Raw genomic sequence first — 25,780 nt, forward strand, 5'->3', positions numbered from 1 at the left:
CAAGTACTAGCACTTATATGGAGCAAATCATATAAAAAAAGAGAATAGTGAAATGGAAGGTAAACAACGAAAACTAAAAATGTAAATTAAACAACAAAACGAGGTAATTATTGAATGAGAGAGTGTGGATAGTTTTATATTATAATATTATAATAAAAAAAAAGAAATAATGGCAACAACACAAAAACTGGAGTGTACGAATATTTATATTGCCGAATATTAACTCAGAAAAGTGTAAGAACAATGAAGATTGTAGAGGAAGCTGATTAAAGAAGATATGGTAAGAGCGTACTGCGGGAGATCCTCAGAACATGAACATGAACGAAAAAGGTCAATTCTAGTACCGTATGGAAAGACTGGATATTGTATTGACAAATAGGAAGTGGCAAGGTAATGAAATGAGCAAGATATAAATACTGAGTAACAAGTTACGAAAAAAATGGATCACAACCATAAAGATTAAGGAATAAGTACGTGGAATGCTAGGATAATGTTAATAACAAGCAAAATGATATAATAGAGAGATGAGTTCAAGAAAAGGAAACAGAGTTAGCTGCAATACACGAAATTCGTTGAATGAGATAAGCAACATTTCGTACTTTAGTATTCAGAAGTCGGAAAACAAGTAAGCGGTAAGTTAAGCAATGAGTAAGAGAATAGAATTTATAAAAATTGATAATTTTCTAATAATTGTGAAAAATTCGACTGGAGATTTTCAAAGCAAAATACGAGTAGAAAACGGTAAAAACACAGTCACGACAAACATGATAGTAAGTTCAACAACAATAAAACTTCCCCGAATGTACAAAGTAATTTGGTCTGTATTTGATCAAAGTAGAATCAAATTGATTAAAATCTAATCATAAAAGGAATACAATTCATAATAAGTAAGCAAATTCAAAGGAGCGTGTGCAGAGTATATTATTACAGCAAAATAAAGAAAATTAAAGGGAAAAGACGCGGAAAGCTATCCAAAGGTGTTTTTTTGCAGGACAACGCCCCTGCGCAGAAATCTCATGTTGCCATGCAAAAAATTCGTGATTTAGGGTTTGAATTACTAGAACACCCCCCTTATTCACCAGATTTGGCTCTGTTCGACTATCATCTCTTTCCTCAACTGAAAAAAAGTTTAAAAGGTCGTAAATTTTCTTTCAACGAGGAGGTAATAAATTGGAGGAGGTCTGGTTTGCAGAGCAAGAAGAAACATTTTTTTTGAAAGGTCTAGAGACGTGGCAGGTTCGCTGTAATAAATGTATCCAATTAAGAGGAGAATATGTTGAGTAATAAAATATTTTGACATTGAAATTTTGTTTGGATCTATAATGGTCTAAGCATTTTTCAATATCTTCCTAATATCTCTTTTTAAAATAAATTTTTGACAAGCCTTCGTTATCCAAATCTTGTCATCTAGTGTACCGAAAAAAATAAATACAATTCCGCGTATAATCTACCAAATATAATAAATCGCCTTCTGGGAGGTAAATCTGCTTTTGCAGTACTCCGTAGTAATTCATTTGGAGACATCCACTACCTTTTGCGTTTTGGATTATCACCAATAAACAAGCAATAAGTTGCATTTGATGGATCACCTGGTTTTGGTCTCTTCAGATAAGTTATGGAGGGTACAAACAATTAATCTCATCATTTTTTCAATATCTTAAAAAGTTCTTAGATGTCGAACGAGATTGGTTGAGTTTCAAGAGTTTACCCAATTTACTGTCATTGTTGATCTTCCTAGTGGCAGAGCCCATTACATTAGTTATGTGATAGTACTTCAAGAGATTGATTAAAGAGCTGAGAAATAGGCGTAGGCAATGCGTTTACATTTCAAATATTACAAATTTCAAAATTATTTATAGTGACATTTCGGAACAGTCGGTTGGCCAATCATCTGTGAAACCACATAGTGAAAGTAGCGTGAATGGCAATGGAATTACCCCTCCAGATACTCCCAAGAGATCTCAAAGTCCGAGAGGTGTCATCTCGACCTCGAAACTATCGAGTCGTAGTCTGAGTCCAGTAGCCTCATCAGGTGGGTGCATTATAATTTTTACAAATTGAATCCCACCAATTTGTTGTCGTTTACAGCCAGCGGAACAATATACGAATCCAGCACCAGACGAGGTTCTAATCAATCAGATACAAGTAGTATACCCAGAGACTTATCACAGTCACCGAGTCAAGCTACGCAACAAAGAGAAACGTCACCAACTCCTAGCAGTAGTTCCCTGCATACTAGATCAGGATCTAGTCCATCACAACCGAAGGAGTGTTCTGTAAGGCTTTTATAGTTATAGTCAGGAAATTTTGAAAAACGAGTATCAGCTGTTTCGAAATAGAATTAAGAGATAAAGCGCTTAAGTAGTATGATCAACAACCATGTTAGATGCAATTGCCAATTTTAATATATTTTCTTCATTTTTTCATCCAGATGAACTTACAGATTCTATTTTTCATATTATTAAACATCCTCAAAGATCTTTGTCGAACAATAATCCCTTGGTCCTACATTTTCCTTCCTAATCCTGCAATTATTGCTGGAGTAATATTTTAAACTATACAAGTGACAAGCAGCATTCTTGTCATTTGTTCCTTGTCACTTAGTTGGTAAGGATGTTCCTTCATATAATAGCTTAACTTATGTTCCTTATGTTCTACAATAATATTTACCTTTTACCTTTGCATGATAATCGATCTACTAATTTTCATTGATAGGATGTGGAAAAAAGTCCTAAAAAGTTAACACAAACTGGTACCCAAACTTCCCCAGAAAACTGTAGCACTGCATCAATGAAAACCAATTTTTCAATTGGCGCAATAGGAAAAGAAGAAAAATTATCACCGAAGATGGCTAGAAAAGATAGAAACATTGCTAAAATAAGACCAAAACGAGCAATTTCACCCGCTAATATACAGCAGTTACCATCTGGTACAAAACCAAGTTATGCTTATGAAAATGTGAAGCAAGCTATGAGTCCGTCGGTGGCAGAATCACTTCGGGCAGTGTTTGCTGCTTTTTTGTGGCACGAAGGTGATTTTTTTTCTTAAAAATATTCTAATTATACTTTTTATTCGGAATTTTATTGCAGGTATAGTTCATGATGCGATGGCATGTGCTTCATTTTTGAAATTCCATCCGACGCTTCCCAAACAAGGTGCTTTAGTAGTAACTCGCCATCAAGACTTTCCTGTTGATAAACGTCAAAAAGAACTGAGCAAAGAAGAAAAAGCTAGACAAAGACATTCCGTGGAAGTTAGCAACGCTGGAAATTATCTGCACATCCAGCCTTCTACTTTGGAATCTCTGACTAGATCTGCAGCTAACGCCAGTGCAAATAGGAATCGAAAAAAAATTAATGAAGAAGTGATTAAAGAAGGAGAAAAATATCCTACCGATAGTTATGGATATCAGACTATTTCCGTTTTACCACCTGCTCTTAAAGCGTTAGTATATTTATGGGAGGAGCTCACTACGAATTGCTTGAAGGCAATGAGTCAACAATTCGCTACCGTAAGCCCCACGAAGAATAAAGAGAAAAAGGATATCAAAAGTGAGAGGGAGAAGAATATTCATCTGGAAAAAGAGATAAAAAAGTATAGGAGAAAAAAGATACCACCTAGAAACTACTTAGGTAAAAAATATGTTACAAAATAATCTAAAATCTCAGTTTGTGGTTCTGAAGTTACTCTTAGTTCAATTTTAACTTATGTATTTTTATTTTCAATCTGAAATTATTGTTTTCTAATATTTTTATCGAAATAATTAATTTTCAATTATGAAAAAATAAACTTTCATCTTCATTTAATTTTTGGGATAGATTTAGGCGACGATTTATTACATTTGCACAATTGCGGGGAATACTTTTCATATCTTTTCATATATATTACAAATGTTTTCTGAAAAGTTTTCTATCTCAAGATGTCAGCACTTATCAATATACGTTGACAAATATATATGCACATAAGTTGAGAGATTCTCACTAAAATTCCTGCCATTTTATATGTTTAATTTTTTTCCTCAAAGAGTTAAACGATAAAAGGAGTGTATAATGCATTATAGCTTTATCACGTAAAAAGAGACAGATTTGAAGAGAAAAATTTACAAATTGCATTTCGAATTGATTGACCAATTACCAGATCTTGGTCTCCAGCAACTCTAACCTCAAAGTTACACTTGTGCAAGAGATATTTTCTTCAGACGAGATCATTACCATATAAATATATAATTGTTATGAAACTAAAATGTTTTTATGGAAAATTTTTCATATACACACACCTTAGAGATGCACCCAGTGAATATGTGAAGTAGAGAGCCTCTAGTATCTCTTTTGGTTTTAAGAAAATAGTTTCTAAAATTAGAAAACGAGGTGTGACTATTAAATAACGAGATTGATGATATAAAACATTTTATTTTGATATTCACTTTCAATATATACCTCTCCTCTATCCCTACAGTGCAGGAAATCTTTTTCTGTCAGTTCTCTCAGGAAGCGCGACTCTATTTTTTCACAGCTCAAACAAACTCAAATCTTCTATTGCAGGTTTGATTCGTCGCAGGTTATTATCTTTTCTAATAAGTTTGAGTCGTTTTCAATCGCATTCAAAGTGTTAATACAAATATTTTTGCGAGCTTTTTGTTCTAATCTTCAAATGTAAGTTTTGTACACACTTTTCTCACGTTAAAAGTTTCGTGTAAAAATTGCAACATACATTTTCTCGGTCATTTTGAAGACCGTTGCTAAATTTTCACATCGGTTATTTTTACGGCAAAAAACAGAGCATTTATTCAAATAAAGGCTACGACTACATATACAGTACACATCGCATTCCAGAGAGAAGGCTTCAGGCTAAATAGCTTGAGACTTGAAACTTCTAGAGTTTAAAGGAAATTCATTTACTTCAACTTCTTTCAAGATCATTCTAGCTCTATTTCGTTTGATTAATTATATGAACATTCATGACATATTCATAGTATTTTCTGATTTGTTATGAACAAATAAATTTATGTTTTCAATTCTATTTCTATAATTTCCTTAAAAACAGATATTTGTTACTCAGACTAATAGCTAGGAATAACAGCTCTTCGCATTCTCAGCTTCACATCAACGGACAAACCAAGCAATACCCCAAAGTACCTAGGGTATACAAAACAAGTACAAAAAGCTAATCTCTGATTTGCTAATACAATAAACTTTCCACATAAAACAAACCACTTATATACAAACAAATCATAATATTTATTTTAACATACGCAGCCCCAGTTTATCACACAATGTCCACTTCCTGCAGGTGATACAAAACAGCCTCTGTCCGGTTATATCTTCTTTCCAAAACTTCCAAGAACCTCGTGGTTACATGATATAGCCAACACACCCACTGTTAGAGACAGAGTCTTCTACAATTAGTGTCTGCCAAAAGATCTTCGTGATAAATTCAAAGCCTTCAATTGCACAGGAGATATCGACGACCGTGGGTGTAGGCTTCTGCATGGTTCGCAATTCCAAATCTAACATTTAATTATAACTCCTACATACAAATATGAAATATAATCAACCTCAGCCATGTAGCTTTCTCGAAAACCAAAACCATGAACGATATTTGGACCCCTGGTTTTCAGCTGTATCTCAGCTGAAAGATTCTAGGAGCCACATCTATATACCGGGGAAAAAGTTATTTTACTCTCAAGTACATTTCCTGATATACACAAAACATCTAAGGAGCGCTTGAATACCGGACAACAATACTGTTATGTATATCTTTAGATGATTTGTAATTAGATTGTCCACACTTTAAAATGTTTGATTCCATTTTCTTTAGAATAATTTAGGGTTGACTTAGTTTGAATTTGTTTCCATTCAATTCTTAACAATACTCGCAGAATATTAATGTTTTTCTAATTTATGTAATAGAAGATTTAGGAGGCTTGTCCAGTTACTTGCAGTCATCTGGAGCTGAAACGCTTTGCGAACTTTGCGGAGAAAACTTTCCACATCCCGTCACTTATCACATGCATCAGTTGCATCCAGGGTGTGGACAACATGCAGGTGGGAAGGGGTATAATTCTGGAGGTAGCTACTGTCTCGGATGGGCAGGAAATTGTGGTGATGGAGGTGTCCGTATGTACTTGAATATTATATTTAATTATGTCATAACCATGATGTAATTTTCAGCTGGAAGTTCATGGTATTTACTCTGCGAAAGTTGTCGAGACAAATACATGAAATTGGGAAAATCTGGAAAGCAAACCAATTGTCGTCACAGATCAGTTGACAATCGAAAAAATATCCCGACAAAATCTTTCACGCCTCCATTAGCATCAGCGAACTTAGAACCTCATATTATCATGAAAAATAACGCTATGTTTCTATTGGATTTAGCAAGTTCGGCAGAAACATCTATAACCCATCAAAGACGACCTTCTTCCAGTATTATGCCCTCGGTATCAGAGAACATATCACCTCCAGAGTGCTGTGGTCCTTTTCGGGCACCTCCATCATTTCAATGTTTAAGCTCGTTTGGTGCCAATTTTATTTTTGACGAACCAAGGTTTTATAAAGAAATGTTTTATAAACAAGAGTGTCCAGAGACTTTTTTTCAAGGATCGTCTACTTCCGGCCAAAGGGTAAGTATATTGTAAGGGCGTGGGGACGAAAAATCCGTACATTTTTGTACGGATTTTTCGTCCCATAATTGCTCAGTACTATGAACAAAATTAAGATCTGAAGAAATCGTTTACGGTTAATCACTCTGTAAGAATGGGAATAGGCAGGTATTCAGATTGAAAGAAAGTCAGGATCAGTTAGTAAAGCAAAACAAACTGCCCAAAAAGAAGAGAGAAGCTTTGGTTGCAGCGGCTTATGAAAAAGTGGGAGTCAGATTGAGAAAAGTAGGCAGAAAATACAAAATATATAAGGAATATGTAAGCAAAACTCTAAAGGCATAGAATGTAGTGAAAAAATCGAGAAAATAGCACCCAAATATTCTAAAAAGTGAGTTCAGAAGTGTATTTCAAAAGACACAAACAGTTCAAGTCGATAGTGTTGGTATGGTTGGTGATATCTTTTCGTGGTTGTTTCTTAGCATATATTTTTCCTTCTGGAAATTCTGTAGACGCCAAAATCTAGCATATAAAGAGTCCTGAAGAAAATTTTGTGTTTTGGTTAGATATTGCCACTGTTCATTATGTAAAGGACGTTGTAGGGGCTTCCGTTAATTGAAAAGTTTTGTAATGTCAAATACCAGACTCATTGCAATATATAAACGAAAAATTAGGAAAGCAAGCCGACAGATTTGACCATCTGGAAAATCTGTAACCGCCTTAATCTAGCATATGAAGAATCCTGAAGAAAATTTTGTGTTTTGGTTAGATATTGCCACTGTTCTAATATACACAGAGATATATGATACCAGAATTAATTGTTCATTTAAATAATGCCAGACAAAGCTTGACCCAAATAAGAGGAATTTAAAAAATTAAAATTTATAGTATCCACAGATTTTTTAATACCTACGCCATCTATTCACGTAAGTGCATATTTGAAAGGTATACTTGCACATTTATATTGTACAAATATACTACAGCTAGTTCTGGAGGACACTTGAACAAGTATTCGAAGAAATTTTATACTGTTTACGCGCAAACTTGATTCAACTTGAATAGTGTATACTTTCACAAACCTTTCACAAAGTACGATTGTGACATAGCGAGATTACAACCGATATAGATGGGTAACAAATTAACCAACTATACAATGTCGCCGATCAGTTGCACTTGCGCATGTAATTGCGCAAATATATCATTGTGCAGTTACTCAAATAGCTATTTCAAATTTAAATATATTTATTTATTATTTGTTTTTATCAAGCCCCTTTCGGAAATATCGATTAATGACGAAATGGACAATACAAAAGGTATGAGATTTCATCGATCGGTATCCATGGGAACCAACGGAATCCCATGGTCAAAAGCAGGTTATGATGGGAGAATTATCATGATGAGAAAAAGGAATAATAGTAGCTGCGAAATTGCAAGTGGTAAGTATAGAACGAATTGGGTATAATATAAAAATGTCTGTTGAATTTCCAGAAGGAGGTTCTTCATTGTTGTGTAATCCATCAAATGCTCTCCAGAAGTTGATTCCAAAAAGGGATAATCCAGCTTCAGCGATCGTTAGAAATGATACTAACAATGACGTTAATAACGAAGGATTGGCGTTATTAGAAAGACCTGTACTACAATTTTTATTACAGCAACATGACTTGGAATCGTTGCATCTGTCAATGAAACAAGCACTAAGGTGAATAATCTTCATGCATTATATTTTATTCAAGGTCTCAGTAAACAGTAGATGGAATTTTAAGAGCATGCCGTTTCATTATAAAACGGTTTTGATTGATTTGATTTGGCCTATAAAATTTCAAAGATGATATTCGAGTTCTGTTGGTAATCTGTATATAAAAAGCTTCTCATACTACGGTTTGTGTTTTGTGTGTTTGTTGACTACTGATTTTAAACTTATGTGGAATGTGAGTTTCATCTGCCTTGATGGATGCATTTTAACAGTATGGAGTAGCACGATCTTTATATTAATATCAATATTCTATGGATAATAATAATTGGACTATACGCAGCTTTTGTACCGCTTCTTATTTACGTAATTAATATATACCCGGGTTGCTATTCATATTTCTGATGTAGAAATAGAAAAATAATGTCCTGTGTACAAATTAATAACATAAAATAATAGCAATAAGTTTTAAATGATTTTCGAAGCTCTTTTTCTGCTTCGAATGATTTTTGAAAGTATAAACATTTTCACGGATTTTATTTATGAAGCTCCGGAATAGTAAATCATTGGACGCCAAAGCAGTCGCATCTGGTCATGTCGTGGCTCATTATTTCCACTATTTAACATGTTTAAAATTCAATTTTTTATGTACCGACATGAGAGTTGCATTTTCTTTTTTTAATATTGATTGATGACTTAGAAGTTTTTGAAAAAATTAACGTTCTTAGTCAAACGATAGTCTAAAATGAATTCTCTTTCTCCTTAGTGTTCAAGGACATCCAGAGAAAATTGATTGTACAGACAAGTACAGATATTTAACTTTTGTAAAATATACATGGAACAAGAAACGAGTATAACCGTCTGACTTCCGCTCATCAACATTTGTAAATCGCGTAGCGCGACATGTGGATATACGAGGGCCATTTTTTTTCAACCTCCGATCGCTCCGTGCAGTCGCTACGCGGGTATAATAAAGCGAACATGCGCTGTAGGCTCTCGTACTACACACACCGCCATTATTGACATTCAGGCATCAGTCGGCGTTGTGCTACAGTCACGTAAACATGTCCGCTTTTATTGATGCTTCCACTGAGCGTGAATTGCGAAGTGTGATTCGTTTTCTACCGGCTGAAGGCCATAATGCTGCATAAATCCATCGGAGTATGAGTCGCGTGTATGGGGAAAACTTCATGAGTGATGGTGTGGAGCGTGAATGGTATCGAGAGTTTAAAGATGGCCGTAGTGATGAAGGGGGCCAATCTGTCGGTACAGATGACCTGGTTCAACAGAATGGTTAAGGAAAACCGCAGTTTCACCATTACTGATTTGTCTACGGAATTTCCAGAAGTTTTGAGCTCTGTTTTGTACTCTGAACGATTAGGCTACATTCGCGGGAACTTTATTTGAAGAGGGAACAGTTATGTCAAATGAGTTAATCTCTTCGGTGATTATGTCGAAAAGTAAGCGTAATTGTACTAATCTTTTGGTAATAAAATTATTATTTCATATGAATTTGTCTTTTATTAATAGCCTATCGGAGGTTGAAAAAAAAACGGCTCTCGTTGAACAGTAGGATTATCGTTTTTATCAGCGAGTACTAAGACCAGTTTTGCTCGAGTGTTCAATTGAATGCTATTGATGAGGATTCGTATGCTATTGATAAAAAAATAACATACTCATCTTCAGTTGATTATTGGTATTAATAACGTATCCAAGCTTTGTCAGAAATTTGATCCGAATACACAGTTTATTGCTATTTTGTTCCGGGCTCATACGCATGGATCTATGATTCATCATATGTTCAAATGTTAGACAAAGCGTTAGATAAACTTTAAGAGGATTTTACTCAACATTGCAATGCACCAGTGGTCAGAAGGCTTTTTACATTACATTTGGTAGAGTATGCGAGATCTAAAAATTTTTTTTACAATCGAATGATTATGTAGTATCTTGTTAGTGCTAGTTATGCAAATACTAAAAAATGCCTTAATCTTATGGTATGTCCAATGTTTAATCACACACAGCATAGATGTTTCCAGGGTATACAGCCGCCTTCACAGAGCTATTTTTAGAACAGGAGTCGAAGAGCCAAAAACTGCAATTTGATTAAAGTTTTCCAAAAGAGCCACAAAGTTTTTTGTTGCCAATAATAAATAGTACTCGCATAAATAATATAGTTTTTTAGTATAAAAAACTAATCTTTTATTCATATAATGGTTAAGTAAAGAAAATAAAACAATTAACCATTTACTCACAATTCTAGCTTCAATAACAAAAAATTGGGCAAACAAAGTGAATGGGAGCGCTGGCTTTGCATGGTTTTAGAAACTTTGGATAAATTTGGTCCATAAGTTTCAAACATGAGACTAAATTTTCATTTGTTAGTTGCTCGCACAACTATTTCGGCCGAAAATGTTTGGGCACAAAGCGCTTTTTGGTGTAGTATGCAGTGAAACTTGCTGAATTTCGTGGTTTATTGCTCTCTGAAGAATCGTTGTTGCCCCTAGATTTTTCCCTATCATACTTCTGGCTCCTCCGGTGGCCATTGAAACGATTTTATTCAAATTGATCCCATTATCTTCATTGTTTGCACGGCTTTCGCTATATCTTTCCTTCTAGATTGTTTCGAAAGCGGTAGCAATCCTAGAGGTTCTTCTTTTGGACTTGGAAAAGACACATATCTGACAAAAAGAGCAACTTGTGCCGTGTCTTCTGTCACATGACTCATCGATAGCAAATGTTACATTTGAAGATATTTTAGCTATTCTATATTGCGCTATTTCAGAGGATAATGGAAAATCTTTAATTCAGTTCAAAATTTTTTGGTTTGTTTTTGAAATCACAAAACAACTCTTCAGATGAACGTATGGAGTAATCATTGTCGTATGTCACGGGGGAGGAGGCGAAAAAAAGAGAGTACAAATTGCTGAGGGGTAGAATCTAGTCCTCGTTAATAGATTCAGAACGATTTTTGAATATATTTTGTTTGATAAAATATTTGCGTATGGAAGCAAGAGTCGCAGCTTCAAATCCAAAGAGCCGCATGTAGATCACGAGCCGCAGGTTATCGACCCTTGTTCTAAAGTTAATAAGGGACACATTTGGATAAATTGTACTACAAACAATTCCAATCACACTTATTGACAAAATATTGTGTTTGAGGTTATATTCGAGAATGTAAAGTTTTCACAGTGATATTCATTGTTGTTAAAGCCAAAAATATAAACAGGCACCATCGTATTGCAATATTTCGGTTGGAATAGAATTGAAAATTGTTGATATAAAGATGAATATTTTATAGATTGATTTTTTTTTCCAGAAAAGCAATGTGCAGAGTATATGCCATGCAAGCATTGAATTGGCTCCTACGATCCGTAACTCAACCGATTTGCATACATGATTTGTTATGGTGGTTTGTTACGTCATTAACACCCGTCGAAATTGAAACTGAACAAGAAGATGATAATCATTTACCAAAAAAGGATGATGAGTTGGTAAGCCTCACTAGTCAATTTCGTTATTCACTTTCGATATTTACATTCAAAATTACTTTTAATGGAGACAGAACCAAATAAAATAATTCTAAATATAATCGATGCTTCAGAAAAGAATTTTCCCAATGACATACTTATTATTATCAAGCAACAGCCACTGTAGGGCATTAAATTAATAGAGAATGTTGCGTCTGTTACGATAAAGAAGGTTGTTTTACAGATGAAACCGATTTTCAGCTGCAAATATATTTTTTTAGGAATTGAATATTTGCGAACATCCTTTATCAGATATAACAATTGCTGGTGAAGCTGTCCACCCACTACCGAGCATATTCCACGCTCTTCTACAAACAATCGCCGATCTAATGATTTTACTACCTATGAATTCTTCGCTCCAGCAAATAGCGGTCAAATGTTGGGGTATTAGATTTGCTTCTACGGATCATTCATTTCTCCATCGATCCCAGGTAATATATTTTTTACTAACTTTCCAGTTTGTTACAATTTATCTATACAAACCAAATAATGTTATTGACGTGTCGCAATTTAAAAAGGAAGACATCCCTTTTAAAGTTAGTCTACCAGAATGAACCATTTTAAGAGGGAGAGATGAGATATTCGAAGGGTATTTTTGAGTAGAAAAGGAAAATTTTTTTATATAGGAAAGTTTGCCTTCATATAGGAGCTGCTCCTCTACAGGGCTGAGATTGTGGTGATTGCTTTGTGGTTGTGGCTGTTCTGGATGAAAAAAGGAGAAAAAAATGAACAGCCTATGGCTAGAAGAAGACAAAAAGAGAGCTCCAGTCTAGGTAAAAAAGGTTTTCCTCAGTTTGGGGTTATATTTAATTTAAATGGGGGCTGGCGGGTACAGCTGCAGCTGCATTATACTATAGTCGGCTATTTGGCTGGTAAACCGATTCACCAGGTTACAGGAAAACCTCAGAAAAACCGCAACATCACCGATATGGACTATTTTGGACATAGGGCGTTTTTATGTATTTTTAGCACTAAATAACTAAATCTAACGGGACCTTTAGTTTCCATGAAAATACGCGTGGTTTTTTTGAACACATTTGAATGCGCTTTTACGATTTTTGTCTGTTTTCCACATACTTCTTTATTTCTTCTTTGACATTCAATAGACTTACTTCCTGAAGAATGGCTTCCCTGGTTATGAATGGGACTCCCAGTTTCATTTTTAGGATTTTTGGCTGGAAACTCTGTATAATTTTAATATTTGTATTTGTAGGTGTTTCCCATAATTCTAATGTTCAAACTGATTGTGGTTTTGTGAATGAATATTTTATTTTTTCAATGGATAATTCTGATTCCTGAAATAGTGGCCTATTTGTTTTTTATTTGAATTTTCAGCAGTTGCACACGTAGATATTGGGCTTCGTCATCTAGTGGGATTTTTTTGTCTTTCAACTTTACAGGCGAACATGTTTCCTTAATTTTATAAATAATGATTTGTTCTCAATTATTTTTATTCTCCATTATGTCATCCATTGTCATCTATTTTTATCAGATGCAAGGATTGCATGTGACGAATGTGGTCGTTGCCAAGTTTGTATCTGTTGGTTCATCTGCTATGAATATTATATGTACATAATATGGAGCCCAAATTTCCTGAATAGTTGTGAACTCATTGATTGTTTTTACTCGGAAGTATCTTTTACCGATATAGGATTCCAAGTTTTTATATTAATTTGTTGGAAAGATCTGTTCAGTTTACAAAGAAGGACTTCATGCCAAAAAAGCCTGTTTAGAAATACTGCAGAGTATTATTTCTTACTCTCAAAGTTTTCATTGTTGAAATATTTGACTTAAATCCAAATAAATATGATTTTCTTGTTTTCTAGTATGGGCATTGGTTTGCTATGTATCTTCTTCTCGAAAACCTTGGAAATCACTGGAAGAAGAAAGTTAGGTCGATGGGACTTCACGCTTTCAGTTCCTTTCTCTCTCTATGACATCGTTATTATTTGTGATTATTTCCAGTTTTATGGGAAGTAGCGTCAGGAATTGGAAACCTTTTTCTGGAAGGGTTTCTTTATTAATAAAGTTGAATTCTGTACCTTTTTTGTTTTATTTGATATTCTTGTAATTCTTTTTCTCTGGCGGTTCCAGCTGCTAGGGCTGATCAAGTATAGTATAACTGCTTCTTGTAGTGGATTATCCCCAGTATAGGTCTTAAGCACATCTTTCAAATATGTTGCAAAAGCTTAGGCTTTTTCCAAAGGATTTTTAGCGCACTTTTCTGTTTCAGTTTTCATAGGTGGTTCTGAATAGTTTGATCTAAGATCTTCACTGCCTTCACTGCCTACATTGGCTTTAGTTGCATCCAGTATTCCGGAAAATGTTTTTGTTAATTGCTGTTGTTTTCTGAGCCTTTTATTCCCTATTATTTTCCAATATATATTTATTATTCATGCGTGAGGTAAAATTGATATAATAATAAAAAGCTTATTGTACTTAACTGAAAATGTTGGTTGTTTATTTTCGTTAGCTTCGGATAATCAGTCCACTTAAAAGGCTGGACTGAAAGATTAGTGCAAATGCTGCTCATAGAATTACAAAGTATCTAATGCTATTTGATTGACTTTGCAAATAATTTGATAAACATAGTTAAAAATAGAAAGAATCACTTTTGTTTTAAAGGAGCTACTAACATTTAGATCACATTTCAGGTATTCAGTAATATTAGTAAGATCTTATCGAGAAGCGAAGAGTTGGAGGATTTTACGGTATCAATGCATGAAAGTCATCAAAGTGTCGTTCACTTAGAGACATCTGTAGTTGAATGTTTAAAAGATTTGACGCCTACTGTAGAAATTAAAGCTTCGAGCAGACAAGCTATGGTTGGAAGTTTAACTGACAATTCGACTGAAACTTTCTGGGAATCCGGAGATGAAGATCGAAATAAAACTAAGAATTTAACTATTCTCTTTCCTCAGGGACATCACCCAGTTTTGATATGTATACATATCGATAACTGTAGAGATTTAGGGGTAAAGTTATATTTTATGAACAGATTTATTAAATTAGTGGAATACAGACATTTAGGGTGTGAAAATGGTCAATAACTTATAGACATTACTCAAAAAAATTATTAACTTAAATTGTAAATAATTACAATTATTCACACACTATACACTATTTATAATAATTCACTTATAAATTTCACTTGAATAATTTCTGCGAATGCTAATTCGTTCTACTCACCAGGACTGTTTATTTAAAGCTAACTTACTAACTACTTTTACATAATTCGTTTATACACCTAAATAAAATTGTACAAAGCACTAGAACAAAAAGAAATAAATAAATAGTATTTAGTAGGAATAATAGAATGTTCTAGAAGGAAACACGAAAGGCGCATACGACATTTAAAAAGAGCAGATGAAAGGCGCCGCGCTAATTCGCCGAATTTTAAAATTCCATTGTAGCTGGACAGAGCCGGCTTACATAACCATTTAATGAACTTTTTTGTAGCATTAACTTGGAGTTTTTGGTGATATTCATACTGAACACACTACACTCAGAATTACAATGTCTGACGCGACCCAGTTCTTCAGAGACTGAAGGTAAACTAAAACCTAATAACTTGACTTACCTGTTTTATACTGAATTTTCCCACCAATAAACCTTCTCCGGCAAGAATTAATTTCAGCGGGAAACCTTGACGGGAATAAATTTGAAGATTCCCCACTGGAATTAATTTTCGCGGGAGAAGGTTCATTGGTGAGGAAATTCAATATAAAACAAGTAAGTCAAGTTAATAAGTTTTAGTTTCCCTTCAGAAAATAATGTAAATTTCTTTTATTTATTGTTTCTTAGACCTTTTGATATGTTTATTTTTCTAAATGTTCTTGATTTTAGGTCCCTTCTTTTCAAAATGAGTTTTTTCCAATAATTTTTAAAAGATAGATGGAATTATTAAAAAAAATAATTTTGAAAATTAAGAGACCTAAAATCAAGGACATTTATAAAATAATGTATAGTATTTTGATTCACCGTGTATCAGATTCAATGGATATTAGAGAAATAAATAATTTTCCAAAAACTTCTACCACTATTCGAATGTTTTGGCCTCAAAAGATGTTCATTCTTGAATTTCTCTTACATTGTACAGGGTATTGAACTTGTTACGTTTTTTACGGAAAATTGGTTCTAACTTTTTAAATACCCCATAGAACACATCCCAACCTTATATAATTGAAGCAGAGAAGTTAAACTGATTCCAATTATTTATAAAATATAGGATGTTTTTTTTAAATAATTGAAAAATATGAAGAATAAAGAAATGAAATGAAATTTTCAAATCAATCACCATGTAAATGAATTTAAAAAGTAGAATTTAGATTTATTTTGTCACGAACTATAGATATTGCCATATTTTCCAGATAAGGAACATGTCGTTGCGCACAATTTATGTTAATAACTGTTTAATACTATATAATAAGGGAAAAATCGACCGTCGTCACAATAAAAACTCACTCTTTAATGTGTGTAACTTATAAACAAAATTTTCAGAACAAGATATCATCAATAACTTTTTATTCGGGACAACATACTGATGAATTAATAAAACTACGAACTGTGGAAGTTGAAACTAGGTTGTTAGGTGGATGGGTGAGTTGCCCTTTAACAGGTGAGTATTATCCACAAAAGTTACATAAATAATACCATCACAGTGTAATAAGTATGTTGAAAATATAACAACCACTGGACATACTTCTTATCTAATGATGTAAATTGCAGACTACACTAATAATGTAGTGAAATTGGAGCTGAAAGGTCCTGATAATTCAGTTCGAGTACGTCAGATACAAGTGCTCGGTAATGTAGAAGGTGAATCCTTGAAAGTAGGGAAGCAATACACATCAAATACTCTACAACAAAAATATTGTGAAGCCGAAACTCTACGAGTATTCAGATTAATAACGTCCCAGGTGTTCGGAAAATTATTACAAGGTGAAGATGGTCAAAGTATGATTTGTGGAGATTCAAACAGTGGATCGGGTTCACTTAGTGAGAGCGCTGATCCAAATGAAGAAAGTAATGATCTTCGGGAACACGTGGTTGGAATTTTGTTTAGTAGAAGCAAATTAACTCATCTTCAAAAACAGGTTAGTTTTAAAATAAATTAAAATGAGTTAAATATAGAATTGATATTATATTGTAGGTGATTGTACATATTGTCCAAGCTATTAGAAAAGAAACGGAAAGAGTGCATGATGAATGGGAATCGAATTTATGTACTTCATCGGGTTTCTCAAATCAAAGTCAAGATGGGAATAAAAATTCTGATACTTATTGCTTCGAAATGTTATCAATGGTTTTAGCATTATCGGGTAGTTCAGTTGGAAGAAATTATTTGTCGCACCAAGCAGATCTCTTGGGGGATATATTAACATTGTTGCATGCTGGAAGTGCTCGAGTTCAGAGACAGGTAGGTCATAATTCAAGATATGAATGTGTCTAACCAATATTTATCATCATTAGGTTACATCGCTCTTACGGAGAATTCTTCCTGAAATAACCCCAGAAGCATTCGCTAGAGTTGTCGGCGTTAAAAAGTTACCAGTCAAAGATTTCAGTATAGTGCACGTCTTAAATAAAGAATCAATTAGCAGTAATTTTGATGTGAACCAGTAAGTTGTTTTATTGTATTTGTTCTGGGTACTTCAGTTATAAATATTGTAGGCTTGGGATCTTGGATATATTTTTAAGTATTGTAGCAAAAGCATTAACGTTACAAGTGAAAGTAAGAGGTAAATCAGGTAATGGTGGAGCTCCAAAAGAAGTCACGACTGTTACTTTAGCCACATCCATACAACCAAGGGACGTACTTGGTGCTAGGTGGTGGTTGAGAGGATCTGTTAGTAAGAAATTATCTGAAGTTATCATCAATCTCATCAAAGATATGGCAGCTGTGAGTATTGGCATTTTTGTTTCTCCAATATCTAGTATAATCTTGTTTAAGTTTTCTACCATTTCAATTGTATAATATCCAAATAGTAAGACAAGTCCCTCTTTTACATATTGGTCGTTTCCAAAGTCTGTTTCCTCTTCATTTTTGATTCCTGTTTAAATATCTATGCCAAGTCTTTTGTAATATCGTTTTTTTCTGTCTTAGTTTTTTAATACGCATTCTTTCTTTATTGATCAATTACTGCCAATTTTTCAAATTAACTTTCTGCTTGCTGTTGTCATTGCTGACTATCTGTATTTCCCTCAATAGAAAACAGTGAAATTCTCTGAAGATTTGTCCTTTGCCATTGTCGTGGAAGCTTGAGTTCTACATAAATAAAGATTGTTTATTATCGTCGGCCATTTGTCTAGTCTTTGTAGCAATTGGACTACTATTTTTTGGTCTAATTTGACCGGACTACATGAGCAGAAAATTTTGGATTATATAAAGTTAAATACTCAGCAGTACGGCGTAGAATTTAAAGTTTATAAAACATATCTTTTGACAGAAAATTAGTTTCAAAAAAAGCAGATAAAATCTTAATGTTTCGACCTATTTTGGTCGTTAATGTTTACTTGTTTTTTTCAAACTACTTTTCACGACGATTTATTCTATTGAGTATCCAGTTTATCAGATCGCCGACATCCAATTCATCCTTTTTATACATATCTATGTTGATATCAATATATTTACTGCCCTATGTCATTTGAATTTCGTTGATCAACTGTATCGGTTTTGTATCGTAACTAAGAATATGTGAAAGAGTTACAAAATAAGTTTTTAGGGTAAAATGTCGGAATCTTGGGCAAATATAACGAAAGGTGCGATTGCTGAAAACATTCTTCACTTAACTTATTTATCTGAAGAACAGAGAATCCCTTCGGCATGTTTGCGAACGCCTACTCTGTGGCTAGCTTTGGCATCGCTTTGTGTCCTAGACGAAGATCACGTGGAAAGGCTAACATCAGGTAAAAATAATTAATGATATAGTTGAAATGTATATCGGTTACAAGTCCTCTTCGTCTTTTAGGACAATGGAATCAACAAGATGGTCAAACAATGCAACCAAGACCAACTTGTTGTAATCACGATGACGGAGAAACTGTTGCTGTGATTCAATGTAATCCTTGTGGAAATTTATGTGCTGATTGTGACAGATATTTACATTTACATAGAAAAACTAGAAACCATCAGAGACAGGTTTTGACGTTTTTTATAATAATAGGTTATCTAAAAAGTATTTTCTGATCTTTACTGTAAATCTTGTTGGTATATCGAGAACCACTTTTACGATTCAGTCATCTTGATGCACGTTTCACAAGTAAAATTTTGGAAATGAGTGAAATAATGGTACTCTGTCAATATAAAAATGACTATAATGTATTAGAAACTGATCGAGATTAATCAATATTAAAGGTATCAAAATATAGTTGATAGTATTGGATAGCAATCATCAAACAGTTTGGAGTTATTCGAAAATGGCTGGATACACAAAAACACCCTATGCTTCGTAATGAAATCTGTTTTACTTTATTGAAACTTGATGAAATAAAGTCATTACTCTAGAAATCGATGATTGGCGATGAAAAATAAGTAGAATATGAGAATGTGAAATGCCAACGATCTTGATTGAAGTGAACTGAAAATCACGAGTTGGTGGCCCTTAAGGGAATTACATACTATAACATAGTCAAATCGTGAATTTGGTATTATATTGCCACCTATTGTTCAGATTACAGAAAAGAATTCAAATGACTTACTAGGATATTAATACAAGAGCCCCAACTAGAAAATTAGGTTCTGAAAAAAAACGTACGGGAAAAGGTATTTGTTTTAATATGTTCAGGGGTGTCCCATGAATGTAAATCCTCGTGGGCCTCATTGGAGGGGCTTCACTTTTTTATTAAATATCTCACGAACCGCGCGTCGTACGACAAAAATTGCAGAAATCATTGTTGTAGATAATAATATTTACAATCTTTTTTATTTGAAACTTTTACTGTATAACGCATAGGTTTTTAATTATTCCGCTCCAAGCTTTTTTCAATATGGTTTTTGATAAATATTTAGTTAATAGTCAATGATAAATTCAAAATGGTGGTAATTGAATTGTGTAGCATAGAATTTTCTATAAATTTCATTGGAAACTTTTCCCGTAGCGTTTATAGTTTAGGAGCTATTACGCTGTAAATGAGATTATAACGAGATTATAATGCTACAAATGCTTCGGGAAATTGGCAAGTAAAACAAAGTTGAATCTGTCTCTTCTACCTCCAACACGAGATACGTCTACCATTCTTTCAGAGTCTACCACCAGGTTCAAACTTGGCTTGGATTTAATCACGACGCTCAAAAATGGGGTTGGAAGCGAACTGCACAAGGACTTGAACCAATTCGAACTCCTATGGCTTCCGCACTGTCGAGTTTGTTGCAAATAATATCGTGCAAATACACCAAAAATTGCGGAGCTGCCTGCGGATGCCGAAAAGCTGGTCTGAAGTGTTCCAGTATTTGCTCCAATTGCAGTGGCAAAATATGCGACAACCTTCGATTCGTCTCCTTCGGATATGGCGGAGGCAGAAGAGACAGATTCACATGTCTGAGTCCGTTTTTATAATAACATTCGTTATTCTTAATCTTTTAGTGATTTCGACAACAATTTTAGACGACTATAGGTACACAGTATTTTACAAAATTTGCTACACTTGAAACGGTTTAGCGATTTTTCGAAAAACCCAGAATAACGTTAAATTTAAAAAAATAAGAAATTCAAATTGAATACCAACTTTCATATTCTTCTATTAAAAAAAAAATCATTTTTAATATTATAATATACAATATAAAATAATATTGTACAATATAAAATAGCATAATACAAGCATATCTAAATATTTAGCAAAAACCATATTGAAAAAAAGTTTGGAGCCATATAATTAAAAATCTATGCGTTATACAAAAAAAAGTTTCAACTAAAAAAGGTGGCAAATATTATTATCTACAATAATGATCACCACAATTTTTGTCAAACGATGCGTGGTTCGCAAGGTATTTAGCAAAACGTGTTCTTCAAGATGGCGGCTGAAGTGAAGCCCCCCCATGACGCACACTTGGATTTACATTCAGGGGGCACTCGATGTTGTTTCCAGAAGATATAGCGAGTCCACTCACATCTTCAATTAAACGTCAAACATTTACTGAATTTGATTGGAAAGTTTCAATGAACCCACTATGTAGATCGCTTACTGTGACGTCTGACTATTTTTTGTTTCGGTCTTCAAAATTTTCTTGGTGAAACAACAGTTGGACAAATTTTTGTTTCGACATTAGGCAAAAATTGGTAAATACTTTTTAGGCGACCATATATTAGCTCCTTTCCTATTAAATTCGATGTATTTTCTATAACGTTTCCCATCTTTAGGTATGTAAAGAAGAAGAAGAAGCCATTAAGGTAGAATTACACGAAGGTTGCGGTAGAACCAAGTTATTCTGGCTTCTAGCGTTAGCTGATCCTAGAACTTTGAAAGCTCTAATTGAATTTAGAGAAGGTGGAACAAGAACCAAAGTAATAGGCCTGAGCGGAGTTTGTAGATTTTGTGGAACTACCGGCAATTCCGGGCTTCTTGCTATCGGTAACGTTTGTGCTGATCACGAGTGCCAAGTAAGACTCTCTCGTCATATTTACTTTTTAATAGAGGGACCGGAAAGTAGTATCTCTGCTTGTCGATATTTGTCATTTCGTATTTAAGATTATATAAGCATTGTATATTTTTGAAATTTTACATGGATCTTAACAGTAATCAGACGTTATAAAATGTCAAAGCTCAGATCGGGTAATTTCCATCTTTCTGATTCATATTGTTCAGGAAAACCAACAATAAAGAAAGACAGGGCAACAAATCTGTGTCAGACAACTCTTAAACATCTTTGTTCTACCAGGAACATTGGCAGTAGATTGGAAAAATAAACAGAGCAGATATTTGGATCTCCCATAATTTATTTGAAAATAAAAGTCAATCGGTCCTTCATAGACTTCAACAGTATCATTCATAATCGTTGTTTGAAGACAATGATGATAATCCTAAACTAAAAAGACAGTGGATTTCTCCAAATGAATCAGCACCAAGTGCTGCGAAGTCGGGTTCTCACAAAACTTCTTCTGTATGTTTGGCGGTGGTGATGATATACAGTCATTTTGCAGTGATAAAGCCAAGCGAAATGTTATTGCAGATGTTGATGGTAAAGTATACGCCGATTGTCAACAAGAAGAACTTTGAAAAACATTAATGAATTAGGATGTTAAAAACTGCATCATACTCGTTCTACATCACACCCTTGGATTTCCTTCAACATTTTCTTGATAGTTAAAAAATTTCGATCAAGTAGAAAATACTATCAAGAGATATTTTATTCTTGATTAAAACCAAAAATTTATTCATACAAATTCAATTTAAGGAAACGAAATCCTTTCCGGTTTCCTCTTTGTATTTCTGTTCGGTTTGTAAATTTTGATTTCTAGGAATACGGACGAAATGCTTGCAGTAAAATATTGAGCTGTGGACATATGTGTGGAGGTGTTATCGGTGAAACTAAATGTCTACCATGTTTACATGGATGTTCAGGAGACACTTCTCTAAGACAAGATTCTGACGATATGTGTATGATTTGCTTTACCGAAGCATTATCTTGTGCTCCAGCAATTCAAGTAAGACAATAGATTTATTATGTGTTTCCTATTCTTTGTATACGTTTCATTCTACTTGTTATATCTGGTCAATTTTGACGTCAGTTTCTATTTAACTCAATTAATAATATACCATCATTTTGACAGGATATGTGTCATTAAACAAATCGAATTGTTACGTAGTCTATGAAGGTTTGGTGGTTTATTTTATAATCAAAAGGTTTGCTTCAAATTATTCGATGATTTGATTGTATCATTGTATAAACTAGTGATTCTCAAAGTGGTCCAGGTGCACCCCTAGGGGCCTACAGGAAGCTCTTTAACAGGAATGTACTTTAATTTCCATAATAATAATGAAATGGAATTGAATTAAGAACGGCTATAGCTGCGGCTGTATTATTTGTTTCCTGTTGTCGATAAATTGGCTAATTAATAAGTTCCAAGGCTACAGGGAAACATTAATAAACCTAAAGGTTATAGGGGAATCATAGATGATGTCTGGGAAATGTGGTCTTAACTTTAATATAAGCAAGGCAAAACTAATTCCTTTACAACCAGCTTACTGTAAATTATCAATAGATAGAGTAAAGAGCAGCAAGTATTTAGTTACAAATCAAAATGAACAACAGGTAAATGGAAAAAATCTCATAGAGTAAGCTAGAGAATCCTTTACTCAAAATGAATATGGTTTTTGAGAGTCGTGATCCGATAACAGAAAATACATTCATTACGCCGTTATGTGTCTTTGGTTACACACATTAAAGCGTCGATGATGAAACTGGAAGCCTCTAAGATATGGTGTTATAGGTATATATTGAGAATGTCATGGTAGGACACGATTATCAATTCCGAAGTTCTACAATGACTGCAATAATAAAACATGTGAAATCAATGTCAACGTCCAAAAACGAAAATTGGAATATTAGGGTCCACTGTAAATTGATATGACTTGCTGAAGCTACTTATTTCATTCCAAATATAGGATTATACAGGACGAATAAGAACTCTTGGATCTAAAATTTCAGGCAATGGATTGCCTTAACTACCATAGAATTTTTACTAGCAGCAACAAAGTACCAGAGGAAAAAGGAGTAGTCAATAGCTAAAGCTTTGCCTAATTCTCGAGTAGGTCTCATGTATCAATCTAGCAGGTCATTCCGACGGCTCAGAACTGGGGTTATATATTGGTGGGGCTGAATCAGCACTTACATCAACAGTACCTGACGATTGACATTGTTAGCAAATGGCTATAATAAGGTGATTGGGTAAGGTGTAGGAGTCGTTTGCTCTATATTCGATTATGAGTCGGATGTTTGCTATTTTACGTGTGAGTTCATCATTTGACGATCTTCATAAGATTTTTTTTGTGGGTGGGAAAAACTTCGGAAAGCTCCTGGGAAGTGACCTCGAGGACTTCTCCCTCAGCAGCTCTTGTTTCCCTTTCGTTTCCTACTTGATTTTTTGTCGGATACTTTCTTCCTTTTTATTTGTTTTCGTGTCTTTACTTAACAACAGGATTAGGTTTTCTTTATTTATCGTTGTTCCTATTTTTGTTTCTGTTATTTCTCTGATTTTATTTCATTTATGATATTGGAATAAAGTGTGCTCTGGTGTTTTCTGTCTTTCCAATTTTTTTAGTATATAAGGCAAAAGATCTAGACTACGGTGAGGGTGATGAGACTAATTCGGTTCTACGGTTCTCGAAACGCTCTTCTCAAAGTGGCAGGCAAAAATCGCGTAATTCATGACGATAACTTTCTAGATATTGACGGTTTTATACGTTTAATTCAGAGGTTTTTACATCAAATTACAATTTTGTTGTTGTTGTTGACCATTATTTACAAAATTAAAAACATTCACAATATATCAGACAATAATATAATTTATTTTTTTCTATCGTATTGTTATTTTACCTAATATTCTGTTTTTTAATACAAATATTTGTTAATTTTCTAGCTCGGTTGTGGACACGTCTTTCATTTACATTGTTGTAAAACGGTAATGATGAAGAGATGGGCAGGACCAAGAATTACATTTTCATTTATTCTCTGTCCTATATGCAAAGTAAGTAACTTTATAAAGGATCGTTATCAAATAATAAATGATTCGTTTATTTTCAATAATACGTTAGTTTTGTGACAAAGAAATAGGGAAAACTGTTCCACAGTGAAACACTTTTAATTTTGATTTTATTATCCAAAAAGTTTAGTTTATTGAAAATTATAGTTAATAATACATTTATTTTAAAAATTAAATATCAAAAGTGAGCTAAAACATGATGTTTTTGTGGAGCATTTTTTCAAGAAATGTTTTTTGTTTCACTTGGAACACTAATGTGGCACAATGAAACAGCATAAGCTAACCATTTTTAAAAAATGGGTTTTTATCTATCATAAAATCAAAAAATCACAAAATGCAATATAAAAACTCACAAACTAGAACTCGAAAAGTATCAATACTCTTAAAAACTATAACGTTTAGTTGGTAAACGAAACTAAAACCTATTTAATTAAAAAATAAACGCTAATTGCCAAAAGACACTACACTTTTTTTTTAAACTAACGTGTAACTCCCGGCAAAACAAATTTGTTGGGTATTCTGGAGTTCCTAAAATTGAGCCTCAATATCTTGTGTTTTGTCGCTAGGACCACCCAATACCACCAATACTTCAAACCCATTTGGATTTACTTCTTCGATTCAGCTCTCCGTTTCTGAGCCAAGAGAGATTTCGTCTTCATCTTCTTCCAACGAGGATTCAACAAGTTTGCGTGTAAAATTTCCAACAGCTTCATTTTTTTATACTTTTCTCTATCTCTTCTATAATATTTTTTGGGGTGTCAGTCGCTATAACACTTTTACCTTTCCTTCTATTTAATTTACCTTTCGGTGTGGAAGCTTTCGAGTAACCTTTGGGAAATTAAATTGTATGTTTTTTTATTTGGTCAGCACTGAACTTCCCGTTGCCTCATTTTTTTCAGCAACATCGCAAAATTTATTGCCCTGATCTTATGAAATCACTTCTACTGAATATATTCGTATCTAGTGGAAAGATTCCACATTTCTGAAACCTGATTCTTCATTTTGGTAAATGGTTATGGTCCAAAATCAAGAGCGTTTTTGACACTCAATTATTTATGCGATATTGAATGTATGCGAGTGGAACTAATGCCCAAGTATGCCTCAATCTCACGGTATGTCACACGACGATCCCACAATATCCGATTTTGGACACTTTCACGAAATTTTTCCTGTATCGAAATGCGACCACGATTGAATTCGAAAAACCAGCGAAACATAACTTTGTATAGATCCAAATGAGAAGCTCTAAAAAATATTGATT

General features: G+C 33.8%; 1 protein-coding gene across 2 annotated transcripts in view; it reads left to right on the forward strand.

Moving 5' to 3' along the window:
* LOC130902314 (E3 ubiquitin-protein ligase MYCBP2) overlaps positions 1–25,780 on the forward strand; it is a 167,842-nt gene that overhangs the window by 138,683 nt on the left and 3,379 nt on the right. Inside the window, exons 32-52 of one of the 2 annotated variants that reach the window (XM_057814371.1) lie at positions 1,860–2,032; positions 2,089–2,276; positions 2,716–3,031; positions 3,090–3,632; positions 5,910–6,116; positions 6,171–6,622; positions 7,866–8,034; positions 8,087–8,297; positions 11,608–11,782; positions 12,040–12,249; positions 14,473–14,793; positions 16,319–16,436; positions 16,547–16,914; positions 16,971–17,237; positions 17,291–17,439; positions 17,492–17,720; positions 18,544–18,727; positions 18,790–18,959; positions 21,178–21,417; positions 22,276–22,461; positions 24,397–24,504. In XM_057814371.1, the coding sequence (XP_057670354.1) occupies positions 1,860–2,032; positions 2,089–2,276; positions 2,716–3,031; positions 3,090–3,632; positions 5,910–6,116; positions 6,171–6,622; positions 7,866–8,034; positions 8,087–8,297; positions 11,608–11,782; positions 12,040–12,249; positions 14,473–14,793; positions 16,319–16,436; positions 16,547–16,914; positions 16,971–17,237; positions 17,291–17,439; positions 17,492–17,720; positions 18,544–18,727; positions 18,790–18,959; positions 21,178–21,417; positions 22,276–22,461; positions 24,397–24,504 (4,984 nt within the window). The remainder of the gene's footprint in view (positions 1–1,859; positions 2,033–2,088; positions 2,277–2,715; positions 3,032–3,089; positions 3,633–5,909; positions 6,117–6,170; positions 6,623–7,865; positions 8,035–8,086; positions 8,298–11,607; positions 11,783–12,039; positions 12,250–14,472; positions 14,794–16,318; positions 16,437–16,546; positions 16,915–16,970; positions 17,238–17,290; positions 17,440–17,491; positions 17,721–18,543; positions 18,728–18,789; positions 18,960–21,177; positions 21,418–22,275; positions 22,462–24,396; positions 24,505–25,780) is intronic. The other variant, XM_057814372.1, reaches the window with a different exon arrangement.

This window comes from Diorhabda carinulata, chromosome X (genome assembly GCF_026250575.1).
Source record: "Diorhabda carinulata isolate Delta chromosome X, icDioCari1.1, whole genome shotgun sequence".
NCBI classification, from domain to species: Eukaryota; Metazoa; Arthropoda; class Insecta; order Coleoptera; family Chrysomelidae; genus Diorhabda; species Diorhabda carinulata.